This window comes from Dipodomys merriami, unplaced genomic scaffold, assembly GCF_024711535.1.
Source record: "Dipodomys merriami isolate MVZ:Mamm:240054 unplaced genomic scaffold, mDipMer1.0.p SCAF_32, whole genome shotgun sequence".
NCBI classification, from domain to species: domain Eukaryota; kingdom Metazoa; phylum Chordata; class Mammalia; order Rodentia; family Heteromyidae; genus Dipodomys; species Dipodomys merriami.
In genome coordinates this window covers 6,945,415-6,960,666 of record NW_027204715.1, presented here as the reverse complement: position 1 = coordinate 6,960,666, position 15,252 = coordinate 6,945,415, and the positions used below count along the sequence as shown (strand labels likewise).

The following is a 15,252-nucleotide window of genomic DNA, read 5'->3' as shown; positions in this document are numbered from 1 at the left end:
ATTTTAAGGTAATTTGTGTTGAAGTGAAGAATGATTCCCCCAAGATTCCAGGTCCTAATTCTCAGAGCCTCTACATGTTATCCTCAATGGTGGGACTAGGTGGGAGTAGGCTTCAGGAATCCTTGCAGGGTTGGCTTGATTGGGGTTCAGTATAATCCCAAGAATGCTGGGGAAGAGAGCAGAATTTCAGGAAATGTGGCCTAGTAGTCAAGGTCAGATGGCTGCCAGACCTCAAGCCCAGGAGTGCAGCCAGTCACCAAAAGTTTGTCAAGAGAAGGAAACACATCCCTGCTCCAGTCTCCAGCAGGGGTGCAGCTCTGTGGGCCACACATGTTTGTGTGTGTGTGTGAGAGAGAGAGAGGGAGAGAGAGAGAAAGAGAGAGACAGAGACAGACAGAGACAGAGACAGACAGAGAGACAGAGAGACAGACAGAGAGAGAGACAGAAAAGATGCAGAGTTCCCAGCTGTTTCTCAGTTCTGTCCCCAGAAACTACTGACTCTACTTCAAGACTGTCCTTGTATGCAAATAATCTCACCAGACTAACTTTTTTTTTGCCAGTCCTGGGACTTGAACTCAGGGTCCCTGAGCTTCTTTTGCTCAAGGCTAGCACTCTACCACTTGAGCCACAGTGCCACTTCTGGCTTTTTCTGTGTATGTGGTACTGAGGAATCAAACCCAGGGTTTCATGCATGCTAGGCAAGCATTCTACCACTAAGTCACATCCCCAGCCCCCTTTCCCCCAGACTCAAACTCTGAGTTTTTTCCCTCATATGAGTTGCCAAATTGCTCTAAAAAGCATTCCACCATGTCATAGCCATTTCGCCAACTCTTCATCAGGAGGTAAGAACATTGTCACTGCAGTTCCAACAGCTCTGGAAACGGAGCTATGTTGGGCTACAGGTGCATTGAAAGAGAGGACCCAGAGATATGGTCACAGGCAGTACGTTCATTAAAATGTTACACACACACACACACACACACACACACACACACACACACAGAATCAATGAATGAATGTGAACTCAAAAGCTTCTCTCCATGCTCTGAATAATGAGGCAAAAACCATACAGTTAATTAACTATATTAACTCTATTAGTTAATTAACTCTTATTAATAGGAGTTGTGGGAAAGCAAGGGAGGCAGACATCCAGTGAAGAGTCTTCTTTCCTCCTCTCACCACCTGTCCAGTGGCAGATTCATCCTTTTGTTTTTCTTTGATTTTCATCTCTTCCTTTCTCACCGTCTTTTCTGTTCATAGAGAACAACAAAAAATGTTTTATTATCATAGACTAACTTCAGATTCTTTAAGGTAATTGTATGTATAAGGATACCTTTATAACTTAGGCATCTTTCACCAAAGCATAGTACTCACATTTTAAAACAGTGATTTTCAAACATCAGTTTTCATATACTAGTATTTTCTAATCAGCATATGAATATGAAAAATCAGGATTTGAAAATGAAAAAAAACATGTTTTGTTTCTGTATGAAATACTCAGAAGAACACACAGAAATACATTGACGTGATATTCTTCAAAGTTATCCTGATGCAAGCTAGAAACTACTTTTTTAATATAAAATTCGCTATCTTAACTTACTACCTTTTTATTGTATTCAGTACACACAACGTTGAAATGGACTATGTAACTTTTGGGCAGGGATGGAAGGGGGGGAAGATGGGAAAACGAGGCAAAGGGTGACATTGCCCCAGCGGCACTGTACTTACAATGCGACTTACACAATTGTAACCCTTTTGTACAACTCCTTAAAATAACAATAATTTTTTAAAAAAAAATAACCAGGCCTACTTTATTTATTATGTGCTTTTTAAACTAAAAGATGAATTATTTCTGCTATACCAAATAATATTTTTTAATATTATTTTATTTTATTTGAGAACATACTGTACAGAGGGGCTACAATGCAATGCAAATGAATGAGGGTAACTGTTTTGACCTTTAAAAAAATTCAATAAAGTTACCTGGCACCTATGACACATACCTGCAATCCTAGCTACTCTGGAGTCTGCAATCTGAGGATCACAGTTTAGAGCCATCCCAGGCAGGAAAGTTCATGAGATTCTCATCTCCAATTAGTTACCGGGAACCTGTAGGTGGGGCTGTATCTCAAGTGGTAGATCCCTCTCTAGCTTTGAGCAATAACTCAGTGACAGTACCCAGGCTCTGAATTCAATCCCCAGGATTAGCATCTCCCCCCGCCCCCCCCCCACAAAAACTTAGTGACACATCTTCCAAGATGAATAAACACAACACTTTCATATCTCATTTTTAAGAAGATAAAATCTATCTCTAGTGTGTATGTACTGATACTAGGGCTTGAACTCAGAGCTTCGTGGTTCTTGTTAACATTGTCCACTCAAGACTGGCACTTTACTACCTCAGTCATATCACCAATCATAATTGGCGATAAGAGTCTCACATGCTTCCTGCCAGAGCTGGCTTTGAACCACCATCCTCAGACTTCAGCCTCCTATGTAGGTAGGATTATAGACAGAAGCGATGAGCACCTGGCAGATAAATATAGTTTTAATTTTCCTATTGTTGTAGGTCAATCCAAATCAGAATATATTCTGAACACCTTATTGTGCCAATGAGTGTATTTGTTCATTCATTTTAGAGTTCTAAATGCAAGCATGTACACAAAGTACATGGAAAATGGTCAGTACTGAGAAGGGCTGGGTAAGCTTCTGTCAAGGGCCAGATAGCAAATGGTTTAGACTTTTTGGAGCATATAGACTATCGCAAACAATCAGATAGTTCTTTATAGACAAAAGCAGACATAGAAAATATACGAATGACCAGGCATGGCTGTGTTCCAATAAAGCTTTATCTGTAAAACAAATAGACTAGATTTACTCTCAAGTTAACTCTCTGCACGAAAGGCTACTTTTATATATACTAGGCACTGTCATTTATATGTTTATTGCACTCAAATAAAATTCTCTGTAAATGTTCCTCCAAAAGATAGTTGAAAGAGTTTATCTCCAAAGTCACATTTTATAGAACTTTATAGCCACTCTGTTAGATATTTATTGTCATTAGCAATCCGAATTGTATTATGAATGTCTTTGTTTAGTTTACCGTGTGCAAGATAGGGAACTAGTTAAAAAATTAAGCAAGTCTGCTCCACGCATTTTATTTATCATACAATAAATAAAACAAAATTTCAATTGATTAAAATAGATCGAAACCTTGTTAAATAAGCTAGAAGTCAGTTTTCTGAAGCTAAACGGACAACTTTATTCCTAGTATCTGTGGATAGTCCTTCTTTATGTGGAAGGAATTCAGAGACTTTCAAGAAGGAAACTCATAACAATTACTTTACAAGCATTTTCAAATGACAACATAGTATACCTGCAGTAAGTACCATGACCTTTTCTAGAGTTAGACTTGTTTAGAAAATGTATACCAAAATGTTTGCTTTTGCTCTGTCTACACAAATTACTGTCACCCCTCATCCATTGCAAGGGTGCCTTCCACACTGTTCTGTTCCCTTTGTGATCCCTCAAGGGAGAGCATTCTGTAGGTCTTCCATGAGCATTACTTTAGAGAAACACTGTCAGTGTTTAAGTTGCTTCAGGAGCCTTTGTCATCAGGTCTGATGCTGGTGTCTCATAAGGGTGGTTTGTGAACAGAAGACAAGTGGAGGCAAAGCCCACACAGGTAGACTGCAGTCCTCAGTCAATATCCTTTGATTTTGGCTAGAATTCGGGCATATTGTATTAATACTGAATAGTGTCTTAAAGGAACAGGAATTTAGCCAGGCTGCAGTGGCTCATACCTGTAATCCTAGCTACTCAAGAGGCTGAAGTCTGAGAATCACAGTTTGAAGTCAGCCAGGACAGAAAAGCATGTGAGACACTTACCTCCAATTAACCAGCAAAAAGATAGCAGAATAGGTACGGCTCAAGTAGAAGAGTGCCCATCTTGAATGAAAAAGTCAGGTGAAAGTGTGAGGCCATGAGTTCAAGCCTCACTACCAGCACACACATGCATGTGCACGCATGTGTACACACACACACACACACACACACACACACACACACACACACACCATGAAACCTGGTAAGCAACTTCAATGAATTCTCTGTGGTTACAATGAAGAGAATTGATGATCATGGCACAGTTCCTCTGCTTACTGATTAGACTTTCACAGCTCGGTCATATGCTACAGAAGTTCTAAAGTGAAAGCAGTGGGACTCCCTCTTCCACATGGTCTCACTCCTTTCTGCCGGTGCCTTAGCTCCAGTAAGGGCAAATAATTGGAGATGGAAAAGAACCGGTGGCCATCCAACAGTCTCCTTGTGTGTCTCTTGCAGGAGTCCTCTGGAACCTCTCGTCCTGTGATGCCCTCAAAATGCCAATCATCCAGGATGCCCTGGCAGTGTTGACCAATGCGGTGATCATCCCGCACTCTGGCTGGGAGAATTCCCCTCTTCAGGATGATCGGAAAATACAGCTGCATTCATCACAGGTGCTGCGCAATGCCACTGGGTGCCTAAGGTCAGTCTGTGGCCCCAGGGCCTCCTCCCTTGCCCTCTCCCCCCACACCCTCCTCCCACCCCCATCACCCTGGGGCTCTTCCTTCCTAGGACTCTTTAATTGTGGTGCTCTAGAAGATCACGCTGTTCTGCAAAGGTTAATGCTGTGTTTGTTAACTCAACTCTGATATTCATGGAGTTATCGGGTATAAACATTTGTAATTACATATTTATGAGCTATAGGTATCTTCCACCACCCTATACCTTCACCAGTGCCTACGTATTTAACCTGATTTCTTTGGTCTAGGGCAAGAAGAAAAATTCCAGCCCCCAAAGCCACTTCTTTTCATTGAAAAGAGTAGTTCATAGTAATTTGGTGTGCTGTCACACAGGGAAAATAGTCATGTGGAGGAAGCGGAAACATGTCAGGGATGGAGTAAGGTCAAGAGGAGGGAAGGAAGGCAGATGAATGGAGAAAGGAAGGGTGGGCAAGTATCACCATAGTATTCAATGAATGCGGAATGGAATTCACATGACTGAATGGAATCAGGTCGATTGAAAGGATGGGTTGGGTTAGGAGAGGTGAGGGAAAATGATGGAGGGGTGACATTGATCGAATCGCATTGTACTCTTACACTGACATGTTGAAGTGAAACCCTAACTACTTAAAGATCATTTGAAAACAATTAACAGCCTGTGGTCTAGTTGCTTTGGGGAGAATCCGTAACATGCATGTAGAGATATAGGCAGCTTACATCACTTGCTACTTTCATTGTGTGTTTTTTATTAATTCACCATGTGACTGCCAGAGTCTATGTTTTTTTAGAAATGAGTCTTCAATGGGCCCGTTGTGTTAAATATTTTTAAAATAATAAAAGTGCTAAATAAATGGTAATTCTTTCCTAAAGCATTTTACAAAACCATCTCCTAGAAGGAAGTCTATTGAGAATCATCTTAGAATCATCTTTATGACATGTTTAATTTTTACTCTTCGGAAAGGAAGTAATAATCAAAATAGTGTTCTCTAGGGCCTCTGCTCCCAAGGACATTTTGTTTTGGAAATAAAGTTGGAAATAATCTACTGGATGAAGCACATGCCACATTGGAGGTCAGAAAGGGTTTATTTAAAATGCCTAGGCAAGTCATCTGTATTTCAAAGCTTAAATGTCCAGAATTGCTTTAGGTAGGCTGGCTCAAGTTGCCATTTCTCCTGTGGTTGATTAGTTTCTAGGTATAAAAATGAGTCTCTGCTGAGAATGACCAAAATCACCTCGGTGATATTAATAATAACGGTCTCATGAATATGCATAACGATGTTTTCAGCCTCCACTCTTCAGGACATCTGTGGGTGCACAAACCTCTGTGCTCAGAGCGCAACAGAGGATCAGCCCCATGCGTCCCTGCACGCATTCACCGGAGAGAGGGGAATGCGCTGAGAATTTTGTGTTTCCTCCGGGTCACGAAATAATAAACTTGTTACATAATTTCTCTGGACAGTCTCTACCATAAGCCAAATTTATAGGTCTCCAAACGACCGTATTGTAGCATCCATTTTATGACTTCTTAAATTCTGTTATCCTACAGAAACGTCTTTCCACAAGAATATAACTCTTCCAAAGCAAAAAAGAAACCCTGTAGGCATTTCTGATTTTTGCTGCCTGATTTGTTTGTTGAAGGTCTTTCCGTCTACTGTCAGTAGTCCCCCACCTTCAGAGCATCTGTCATCTTTCCTAACAAATGGCTATGGCGGCAGTGCCTCTTTGTCAGTAGTAAGGAGAGTCCGGGAGGACCTGGGCAGCTCCTCAGATGACATTCTCCATGAACTGCGTAGTAGCATGCTGTGCCTTGAGGTTTGCCTTCAGGATGTAGGGCACAGCCACGATGTACATATATTCAGCATGATGGATGGAGAGCTCAGCGACTGTCTGTCACAACCCCTTTGTCAGTCCTGTGGCTGAGTTTGAGGTCTGGAGTGGGACATAGAGCCAGGTGAGATCAGGGCAGGTGAACCTCGTCCATTCTCTATTCACCCACGGACAAACTCCCCCCTTGCTAGTGACCTCGTGATGCCGGCTAGAGCTCACTACAGCTCAGGAAGCAAAAAATAAGCAAATAAAATAAGACATCTACTTTAGAAAGAATTGATTGTCACCAGTCAGGTTTCTTCAGCAGAGACACAAGCAGGGCCAGTAACTTCGCTCCTTTCTGTGTTTATCATGTGAGTGACAAAGCAAAACCTTCAATAGCGAATGAAACTTTAACTCCTTTTTTTTTGTGTATGGGGGGTCCGGTTGTGGGTCCTGAACTCTGGGCCTGGGTGCTGTCCCTCAGCTCTTCAGCTCAAGGCTAGCACTCTACCACTTGAGCCACAGCGCCATTTCCGGCTTTTTTCTTTTTGCTTATGTGGTGCTGAGGAATCGAACCCAGGGCCTCATGCACGCAAGGCAAGTGCTCTACCACTGAGCCACCTTCCCAGCCCCACTTTAACTTCTTTAATTTACTCAACTTCTTCCTTTCCACAGAAGGAAAGACAGGTCTTCCTTCCTTATTTGAATGCATGTATGATCATTTCACCTCCATATACAAGGTTGACTGGGAGAGGAAGAAAACAGGCCTGAAAATGGCAGAAATAAATTTGTGAATTAAAGACTCAAGGGATTTCAAGGCCTTTCATTTTTCTCCCAGGGACACTCTAGTCACATGTGCCTACATCATGATTGAAGGTGTTACCTGTTAGTATATGAGTTCATTTCCATTCTTGGTTTGTGCAGTGACCCCTAGATCTTCATTTACATTAAAGAAACTGCTTCCTAGCTTGCTTCTGCCTTTGAACACCTTTGTCCTGGTAGCATTTGTTGACTGAGAACGGTGAGCCAGAGGGGAAAAGGCAAAAGACCAGACTACGGCTTCTGCCCTTCAGAAGTGATGCCCCAATATTAGCCCTGGCATAATACCTCTGCCACGTTCATCCTGTTGAGCAGGAAGGAGGAAATCTGGGAAAGGAATCACAAACTGGTCCAGATCATCCCCATTCTACCACATAAAGAAAACATACAGAATTATGTGATATGAAATCCTTAACAGAGCTGTGCTTACAACAATATACAACAAGTCAGGTACCCATGGCTCACACTTGTAATCCTAGCTACTCAGGATGCTAAGATCTTAGAAGCCAGCCCAGGCAAGCAAGACCATGGGACTCTTATGTCTAGTTAACTACCAAAAAGCCAGAGGTGGAGCTGTGGCTCAAGTGCTAGAGTGCTAGCCATGAGGAAAAATGCTCAGTGACAGCACCCAAGCCTTGAGTTCAAGCCCTAGGACCAGTACGTGCATACACACACACACACACACACACACACACACACACACACACACACACACACACAGCAACAACCAAACACCTTGTTTCTTGACATTTACTGAGTGCTCTCCACTTGATTGGCATTTTTATTTGCCTTTGAACTCCCCTCTTTTCCCATCATCCTTTCCTGAGGCCTTGCTGTAGCTTGGATGTGATTTATTCCCCAGCATTTCACATGCTGGAAACTCTGTGGTGATGGAGAGGAGCTGGCACCTTTAAGCGGTGAAGCCTCATTGGGAACTTCGATTCGCAGGACATGCCTCCAGCAGGGCCCCTTGATCGTTCTCTTGAGATTGTCTTACACAAACAGTAATCCTGGTCTCCGAATCCTTCTGGCTTCTTTTCTCTCCATGTTACCACTTCCACTGACCATCTGTCATGAGGCCATCACCAAAGGACAAATCGGTAGCACTTCCCATCTGTTTGACAGTAGTCTTTTTTTCTGTATAAAGTACCAACAATCAGGTATTTTGTGATTTCAACAACATCAAAAAAAAAGCCAGATTAACATGGGACAAAATAGATGGTCAAACGATTTGAACAAAGTCACTTATCCCCACCCTAAATCTTTAGTTACACAGTCAGAGCTATGGATGCCATTTCTTTAAACTTAAGACTGTAATTTTAAAAATATCCTAGAAAATAACATTGATTTTTTTCCCAATACTGAGACTTCCCCGTTCTTTGCTTGATCACTTTAAGATGAGCTTGTATTTTTGAGGTTTTTCCCATAATATTTTAGTATTTTATATTTTAGTATTATATATAGAAGATAGAATATAAAATAAAACTCTCTTCCTAGGAGACTATTTTCTAAACTACTGTGGCTTATCAGTCCATAAAAGAAGCAAATGGCAGGTTAAAGTAAATTTGTCATATCATTGGAAATCATTACTCTTGATATTTGCTCTTGGCGGAATGCAGACTTGTTTGTTTCATTTCAGGATGAGAAGCTGAGATTTAGAATTTAAGAAATTACTATTCTAAAAAAGATTGCCTTTTTTATTTTTCGGAAAAGAAAGTCATTTTCTAAATGCAAATTGTATTGCTCTTAAATATCCTGAAGTTCAGCAGAGAGAAATTTGAGTAAAAGAAGTCTGTGCTTTAGGAAACCAAAATCAGGCTTTAGGAAACTATACAGTCTTATGAGATTCTTCATTTCTTTCATGCTTCCTTCAGCAGTGGACACTGTAGAGCTTTGACCCTGGCTCAGCATGGGGCCAGCCTCATGGGGTCACCCAGTGCCTTTCCCCAGACAGGCAGGGTAAACCTTCATGAAAAGAATCAGAGCATGTTGACATAGTCAAAAGTTAAGCACATGTGAAATAGGAAATGAAAAGTTAATGCCTTTAGTCCTTTTCCATTTAAAATTCACTTTGGCTGAGGAAATAGAATTCTTCTCAATCAGATCTATCTATTTGTTCCTGAAATACCTATCTGTCACTGAAGAAAGAGACTAGAAATGGGGGAAGGGGCATCTCTTTTGTTGGATGAGCCCATTGCTAAGAATGCTGGGGTCTAGACCGTAGGATAGGACAGTGGTTGTTAGAGATGTGAACCATCAGGACCTACAACAGAGAAGGACTTCCTAGGTCTAAGCTCTGCCTTTCACTGACCCACCCCTTCCTGTTCCACCCCTTCCTGTCCCATCCCTTTCTGTCCCACCCCTTTGCTCTCTGCTTCATACATCTTGCCCCGCCCCTTCCTCTTCCTCTGCCCCTCTTCCCTGTCCACATATTCATGCTCTCCTTTCTTTTTTTTCTTCTAAAATATCTTGCTCCAGTTCGGCCACATTCAAGCTATTTTTAAAATTAAAAGTCAGTTAAAGTATGATCTAAAACGAAAGTGTCAAAATGCTAGAAATGTTGAGAACATTAGTATGAGTGAGTTATTCATTAATCTTTTCCTTCTTGGTAATAAGTAAAATGACTTCAGATAGCCTGCCTCCACCTGTTCAGCACTCTAAATGAATTCAGTTTTGTTCCTGTGACTGTTTTGCTACACCCTGGGTCATTATGTTCATTCCTTAATCTTTGGCCAATGTATCCTTCACGTTGAACTGAAACAACCTGAAGACTGAGGTGAGAAGTCAGATTGACCAGACTGTGGACCAGCTCATGGCCAAGGTCTGTGGGATGTGTTATAGAAGCACCTCCTCAAAATTCACGTCCACCCATTACCTCTGAATGGGACCTTAATTCATGTCCACTCATTACCTCTCAGTGTGACCTAAATTCATGTCCACTCATTACCTCCGAATGGGAACTTAATTGGAAATAAGGTCTTTGGAGTCATGATGAGTTAAGGTGAAGTCATGCCGGATTTAGGGTGGGCCCTAACTCCAATGAATAATGTTCTTGTAAGCAGAGAGACTGTCAGGTGATACACAGTGAAGACCACACCAACACAGGCAGACATGAGAGAGTGATACAGCCTCAAACCATTAATGTGGGGAACTGCTGGAACCGCCACCAGCTGGGAAAGGGGGTATGGGTTCTAGAACCTTCAGAGTGAGCTCAGCCCTGCTGACACCGTAAGGGCAGACTTCTAGCCTCCAGAATAATGAGAAAATACATTTCTGTTGTTCTCAGCCACACATTTTCTAATGCTTTTTGTGACAGCCCCAGAAAATGAAGCAGTCACCCTGGTGAGAAACAGACAGGGAGTGCAAGGCCAGGGTGCCATCTGAGGACACGGGGTAGGGAGGACAGTTAGTAAATAGCTCAAGGCAGGCTGCCTGTCGCCAAGAGGGGCCCACACCATGGCACAGACAACCCAGGTAGGCATCTGCTTTTATCTGTGCAAATGGCCACTCCCTCCATAGATAGAAAACCAGCGACTGTTCAGAGCTGGCCTTTGAAAATGCGGCTGTAACCCTGTTGTTAAATGGCGGTTCCCTGTACGTGGATCTGATTCCTGCAATGCTCACTGCTGAGTGCACTTCACGGGCTCTCCTGATGCTGAGCCAGCTTCCACATATGGCTTGGATTTATCTCACATTAAGGACAGTCAGAAGTCATTCTACTTCCACACAGGGAGCATAACATGACGAAAACACCATTTCTTGGTATATATCCACAATGGAATTTTACTCAACCATCTGGAAGAATGATATTACATCATTTACAAAGAAATGGATGGGCCTGAAAAAAATCATGTTAAGTGAAATAAGTCAGCCCAGAGAGACCAAAGATGAATTTTTTTCTCATATGTGGAAGCTAGAATCAATTTATACATGTACAAGTAGACACTTTGGGTTTGCATGCAAGTGTACACAAGTGCATAAATGGAGATAGGGTGTTTTCAAAGGAGAATTCAAGTGATGTAATTCCTTAGAAAGGCTAACTCACAGTCCAGCAAAATGATTACCAGGAAATGGGTTCTGGGAAGGTAGGGGTAGGATCAGGGAGAGGAGAAGGGGAGCAGGGTAGAAGAATGAAGAGAGGGGCTGGGAAAGTGGCTCAGTGGTAGAGCGCTTGCCTCGCATACATGAGGCCCTGGGTTCGATTCCTCAGCACCACATAAGCAGAAAAAAGCTGGAAGTGGCACTGTGGCTCAAGTGGTAGGGCACTAGCTTTGAGCTGAAGAGCTGAGGGACAGTGCTCAGGCCCAGAGTTCAGCCCCCACAACCGAAAAAAGAAAAAAAAAAGAATGAAAAGAGGAGTGGGGGAAATGAAGTCATAAAATTCAATGCATAGCCTACGAAATTCAGAAAATTGAAGGAAGGGGTGGGGTGGGGAGAGATGAGGAAGAATGATGAAAAAGGTGACATTGATCAGGTACATTACATGTATTAACTGATTTGCTGAATGGTTAAAAATAGTGTTTTGTTTTGTTTTTTTCTGGAAGTTATTTCCAGCAGCCAAGTACAAGAATGACTGACTTTTGGCTTTACTGTGAAACACAATAGTGTTTCCATTTATAATATCACAAATCAATATCCTAAAACTCCCTATCATGGCCATTATCATCCTTTCAGAATGAACTTTAGGGAAGGCCTTACCGAGTCAACTTATTCTCCTTTTAATCTAGCAACTAGCTCAGGAAGACAGCTGACTCTGCTCCACATTGCTGCATTCCATTTAGTCATGAGTCTTTTTCAGGACTTTATCTCTAGCTGAAGCATGGGCGTAACTCTGGCTTTGTAACCTCCACAGCTCATTTCCCAGGCCTGCCGAGTGGTTTATTTATTTTTATTATTCTGTTCCCACTTCAGCATCTTGTCCTGAAGGACAACAATATACAACTCTAATTTTTCCATCTATCTTTGTGTACACAGAATGTTATTAAGCCTGTCAAAGGAACTGCACTGTGCCTGTGCTTATGAGTATAATTAAACTCAGACCCTCAATTAGTCATTTTAACCCATCTAATGGATGCGTGCTTGGTCCCACAGAGCCACTGGTTCCACAGTGACCTTGAGAAAATGTGTCACAAAATGCAGCAAGTGATCATCACACAGTGGCTGGAAAACTCTCAGGACATTTATTAACTAGTTTGCATATTAGCCACCAGTAAGAAGAGAAATTATTGCTATCTTTATGTGAAGGTTGTGCTACTATTCTTCGCCTATTTAAAATAATCTTTCTTAAAGACTTTTTTTTTTTTTTTTTTTTTTTACAGAATTAGAGATTGAACTACTTGCTAGATAGGTTCTTTTTGTTTTGTTCTGTTTTTAATATTGTACTGGTCCTGGGCCTTGGACTTAGGGCCTGGGCTCTGTTTCTGAACTTTTTTTGCTCAAGGCTGGCACTCTAGTAATTAATTGAAGATAAATCTCACAGAATTTCCTGCCTGGGCTGGTTTCAAACCATGATTTTCAGATTTGAGCCTCCTGAGTAGCTAGGATTACAGCATGAGTCACCAGTGCCCAGCCTAGGTAATGTTTTTGAGTCATACCTCCAGCCCATTTTGCTCTGCTTATTTTTTTTTTTCCGGTCCTGGGGCCTGAACTCTAGGCCTGGGCACTGTCCCTCAGCTCTTAGCTCAAGGCTAGTGCTCTACCACTTAAGCCACAGTGCTACTTCCAGCTTTTTCTGCTTATGTGGTGCTGAGGATTCAACCCAGGGCCTCATGCATGCAAGGCAAGCACTCTACCACTGAGCCACCTTCCTAGCCTTCTGCTTATTTTTTAAGCAAGGTCTTGTTTGCCTGGACTGGCTTAGATCACCATCCCCTATTTTCTCTTCCCACTGCAGCTGGGATGACAGGTGTATGTACCACCATCAAACGTAGCTTTTCCTATCAAAGATGTGGTCTCTGGAATTTTAATGCCCAGGCTAGCCTAGAACTGTGATCTTGCTCATTTCCACCTCCCAAGTAACTAACATTATAATACTGAACCACTGATGCAAGCCCATTAAAGAGTAATGTTTAAATATTGTATGTAGCCCATTAAAGAATAATGTTTAAATATTGTATGGGGAGCTCTGAACTGGCCTTACCCTTGCCTCTACTATATGAACCGCAGGTCTGAACTGCGTCGTGTATTCATTATCTGTGTTTCTGGACAAGAAAAGGACTTCATCTTTGAGTGTAAACAGCATTAGTGCTCAACTTAAACTTGTTACTCTCCTCTTCCCACACCTTGGCTTCTAAAGCAGAGAGCCTCTCATTGAGCAGTCATTCACTCCTGGCCTGTGTGTCTCGGGTGGGTGTGACATGGCTTTCTTGAGTCATGCCTCAGCAGTGAAAGTCTGCTAAAATGAGAGGGAATACACATCAGGGCCCGAGGCAGGGTGGGGCGGGGGGAGGAGGCAGAAACAGGGAGTCTTAGCAGTTGAAGTCCATCTCAGCAACCCTGCAGGTGGCAAGGCTCAAGCCAACCACAGTGCGTCCCAACACTTTTACCAGCAACTCAGTCAGGAGGAGATAGTGTTTGAACTTGTTTGTCTGCTATGACAAATAGCACCATGGACTGCATAGTTTCAAAATCAGAGATTTATGTCCTCCCAAATGTGAAGCCAGAAGTCTGACAGCCAGGTGTCTGCAGGGCCAATTCTCTGAGGCCCCTCAGAGAATCCCAGGCTGTGGACTTGGCTGCCTTCCCCTGTGTCTTCACATGGTCTTACCTCAGGGCATCTCTGCCCAAATTTTCTCCTATTATAATGACATCAATCAGGTGGATCTTCAACAAGGCCGTTGTGCATGGCTCTACGAAAGTACAGTACATAATTCAATTTATAAATATAATACATATAGTTTGATTACTTTTCAAAGACCCTTCATATCTAGTCACATCCCTGAGTGACAGGGTTAGGACTTGCAGTATGAATTTTAAGGAGACATAAGTCAGCCTAGTGTAGTACTGTCATAGTTCACTTGCACTGTTTGTTCTCACATTGGGAAATAATTTTTAATAAATCAGCATTCTCATAACAAGGGCATGATGACTTGTATGAAACAGATTCATTTTTATAATATAAATAAAAATTATAGGTATTCTACACAAAAGACTAACATTAGCTTTTAGTCTATTTCCAAGTGGAAATGGTCATAAAATCAACTGATAAAGAATGCCCTGCATACAGGTTGCCACTTTCCCATTCTTACTTGGAGTGAAGGAAGAAGAGAGGGAGAGAGGAAAGGACAGAGGAAGGGAAGGAGGAAAACGGGAGTTGGGGGAGAGAAAAAGATGGTAGGAAGGAAAAGAGATGGAAGAAAGTAACAGACAGGAGGCAGGGAGAAAGGGAGGAAAAAGAGGGAGTGGGATCAAGGGAGGAAATTAGTGAGGAAGGAAGGAAGGAAATAAAGAAAGGGAGGAAGGAAGGAAAGGGAAGAAGTAGGGAAGGAAGGAAGGAAAGAAGGCAGGGAAGAAAGTGGGTCTGTACCTTAGACTCTTCACAGAATTTCATAAGACCACTGGAGTTCTGGAGCCCAGTCATCCGTTAAAGTAGTCCATATATAGTGTTTTACCAGTGCTCCTGGCTGGTAGCATACATGGGAAATGAAGCGTTAGCATCAAGGCAAACGCAGAGATGGATTTGGGGACACAACAGCCAGGTTCCATCAGTCAATGAGCGTCTTACAATAAGTAATCAGAGTGGACAATCCCATCGTGGAACAGAAGTCTAACCCTCCTCAGCATATAGCACAGGATACCATTTATAATGAGGAAGTTGCTGGGTGAAATCCAAACAAGAGCAGGGAGTTATAGCAACTGAAAGTTTTGTTCTATCTATCCTGTGCGGAGCTCTGTAGTAGGTATGGGCTAGCAAAGAGAAGCATGACATCATTAGCATAAGACAGTCTGATACACTGGACCTAGCTGCACTGGGTGTATAAGCTGGGACGTTTTCTTGATTAATGACTAAAAAAACAATCTTTTAGAAATAAGCACAGACACATTTTCACGGCTGATCCGCTCCCTCTAACTGATACATTCTTTC

At 42.2% G+C, this 15,252-nt stretch overlaps 1 protein-coding gene across 5 annotated transcripts in view; it reads left to right on the top strand.

The window, feature by feature from the left end:
- The window catches only part of Ctnnd2 (catenin delta 2), a 795,501-nt gene that overhangs the window by 631,746 nt on the left and 148,503 nt on the right, over positions 1–15,252 (top strand). For all 5 annotated transcript variants that reach the window (XM_070042191.1, XM_070042192.1, XM_070042190.1 and 2 more), the window contains one exon: positions 4,342–4,525. In XM_070042191.1, coding sequence (XP_069898292.1) covers positions 4,342–4,525 — 184 coding nt within the window. The remainder of the gene's footprint in view (positions 1–4,341; positions 4,526–15,252) is intronic.